At 47.2% G+C, this 2,417-nt stretch overlaps 1 protein-coding gene across 1 annotated transcript in view; it reads right to left on the bottom strand.

Annotated features, from left to right (window-relative positions):
* Window positions 1-568: 568 nt before the first annotated feature.
* The window catches only part of LOC135830020 (hemicentin-2-like), a gene marked incomplete in the record, with an annotated part of 19,428 nt that continues 17,579 nt past the window's right edge, over window positions 569-2,417 (bottom strand). The window contains 1 exon segment of the mRNA XM_065342410.1: window positions 569-1,568. Coding sequence (XP_065198482.1) covers window positions 1,029-1,568 — 540 coding nt within the window.

The following is a 2,417-nucleotide window of genomic DNA, read 5'->3' as shown; positions in this document are numbered from 1 at the left end:
GCCAGGCTGCATATGGGAGTTCTCTCCATTTTTTTTTCAGGACAACAATGTTGCGTGCATTTTATTAGGCAGGAGCTCCCTGGCCACGTATAATAGTAATATTAGACAGGGTTCTGCATAATGCAATTACGTTTGTAAAACACATAGTCGATCTACGGAAAGTCTTACATACACTGCATGCGGACCTGTGTTCCGCCATACAGAGTTTTCAAATTACGTAGCTGCTCTGGTTAACTCGGGACGTGACGGTATGCAACCGGGTCTACCTTGGGAGAGAGTCATACAGTCCTACTCCAATCTACTTACGTAGCACCTCCGTTATCAGAGCCCCGCCTACGTACTACTCTACGTAGACAACTTTCCGTCAGTGGAGTTCAAACTCGCAAATTCACTGGTTTTTCCGGCCCACTTGCGTAAAGAAGTTGCTCAACTTTACGTAGTGCGGAACCTCTCTAAAAGCTAGGAAAATACACACGGCAAGGAGTAGGGAATTCCATTGCGACTCGGAGGAGTTTTTTTCACCGCACATCCATCGTTCATCAGGCAATGTCAACAGTGGAACACCATACTGGCTTAAAAAAAATTGGAATATTCGAAAGGGTTATTATCATGGAAAGGAAGAATCAGTTGCCCCTGATCATAGCGTATCGTGTGAATACCAATTTAAAGTATTATTCCTACTTAGCCAAAACCTTTAAATGACACTGGTGGTATGAATATGGACAAGTCAATTGGTAAATAGCCCCATAATCTTACTGTGTACTATTCAATAGCTGTAGTCTGGTGACTAGGTTGTGTATCCGTGCGCTGTGCACTTCTACACATTAAAGGAAAGCAATAATAATTATTAATATGAACAGGTCGCATGTTACCCGCATAAACAAATCATATGAGGAAAGCAACGAGTTGCCATGAAATTGTACCTAGTATGATGATGCAAGTAGTACGACATTACCTGTGAGCATGCAGCATAGTGTGACCAGGTTTCATTATCATGAGATTATCATTCTTGAGTGTGTAGCGCCTCGTCATGGATTGAAATTTTCGTAATTCTCCGTCCCTGGCAATGGGGCAGGCGGCCGTGCCTCGACATTGACGTAATCTTGCTGCTGCTGCTGCATCAGTGGTGCCAGGGGACTTTCGGCCGGTCCACCACCGCCCATTGCACCCGGGACAGGCGCTGGAGGACGCGAGGCCATCTCGTCCTCCCCCTCGGGCACGAGGTAGTCCTGAGTGTCGATCTCCTCGTCCAGGTCCAGCGGTGCCCTGGTGGCCGCACGCTGCGAGGCCTCGCGCTGGAGAGCCGGGTGACTGTTCATGCTGGGAAGTGGTGGTGGCGCACCACTGGCACCAGCTGCCGCCCCGAGTGTTACCGCAGACATGGTGGCATTGTACGAGGGTGGCGGTGGTCCGCCGTTCTGAACTGGATTGGGCTGGTAAGGATTTCCCGACTGGCTAGGATGCGACGACATGGGTGGTTCTGGTGGCCCGTTGTACGCCACCGGGTTTAGAGCAATAAACGAGATGTCCTCAGCACCTTTCTGGTACTTGGCCTGTGTTCGAACAGTCTGGATAAAATAGAAACCACAATAAAGAGAGGACTAGCAGTATGTACATGTATGATCAAGACTGCATAGGCCGAAGTGTGTAACTCCGCATACCGTAGTGTCACGTATAAAAGCATTACCTGTATAGAAGCAGGACTCGAGTAGAAGCCGATTTTTCGAAACGAGCCGTGACCGCACGATTTGTATAGAAACCGCTATGTGCAAAGACACTTGCACAGTACATGCGTCGCAGTATGCACTGCACAGTGTACACTGATGATGTTGACGTAGAAGCATGTTTTGAATAGAAGCGTGGTTTGAACCCCGGCTTATACGGCCGTAAGTACCTGTTTTGTACGCGACCTTACAGTAATGGGTTTGGCCACGATAACGTGTTGGTTACGTCACTTTAACACAATTATGCAAAAAAAACTAAAGTTACAGGTCATACTGATGCAACACAACGCTGCACTTGCAGACCGCAGCTTCTGTGAATCATTGGAAATGACGTGAACGTGGATTCGACTCTCTCAAAGTCATGTGCAACTGCACGCACTCGTTAAGGTACTCTTGCTAAAGTTGGTAAGCCGATATGCCAGTGACATCGAACTGTTCGTGTGCTGAATCAACCATTGGGCCAAAGGACTAGACCATTGACATTCAGTCCAGAGTCTGTGTAGTACTGTAAAAGCCTATTGAGTGTTGAGAATGAAAGAGAATCGTTACCTCTGGTACACGTAAACTAGTCAATTTTGGGAAATCGTTATATATGCGCCTCGTTAGAATAATGGCTTTTACCAGCATTCTTCAAACAATTCATGCTACGTACACACATACACGGCCGGTAGAGAAATGCTGGAAAAACACACC

This window comes from Sycon ciliatum, chromosome 1 (genome assembly GCF_964019385.1).
Source record: "Sycon ciliatum chromosome 1, ocSycCili1.1, whole genome shotgun sequence".
Taxonomy (NCBI): domain Eukaryota; kingdom Metazoa; phylum Porifera; class Calcarea; order Leucosolenida; family Sycettidae; genus Sycon; species Sycon ciliatum.
The sequence above is the reverse complement of the archived record's forward strand: the minus strand, read 5'-3'. Positions and strand labels throughout refer to the sequence as shown.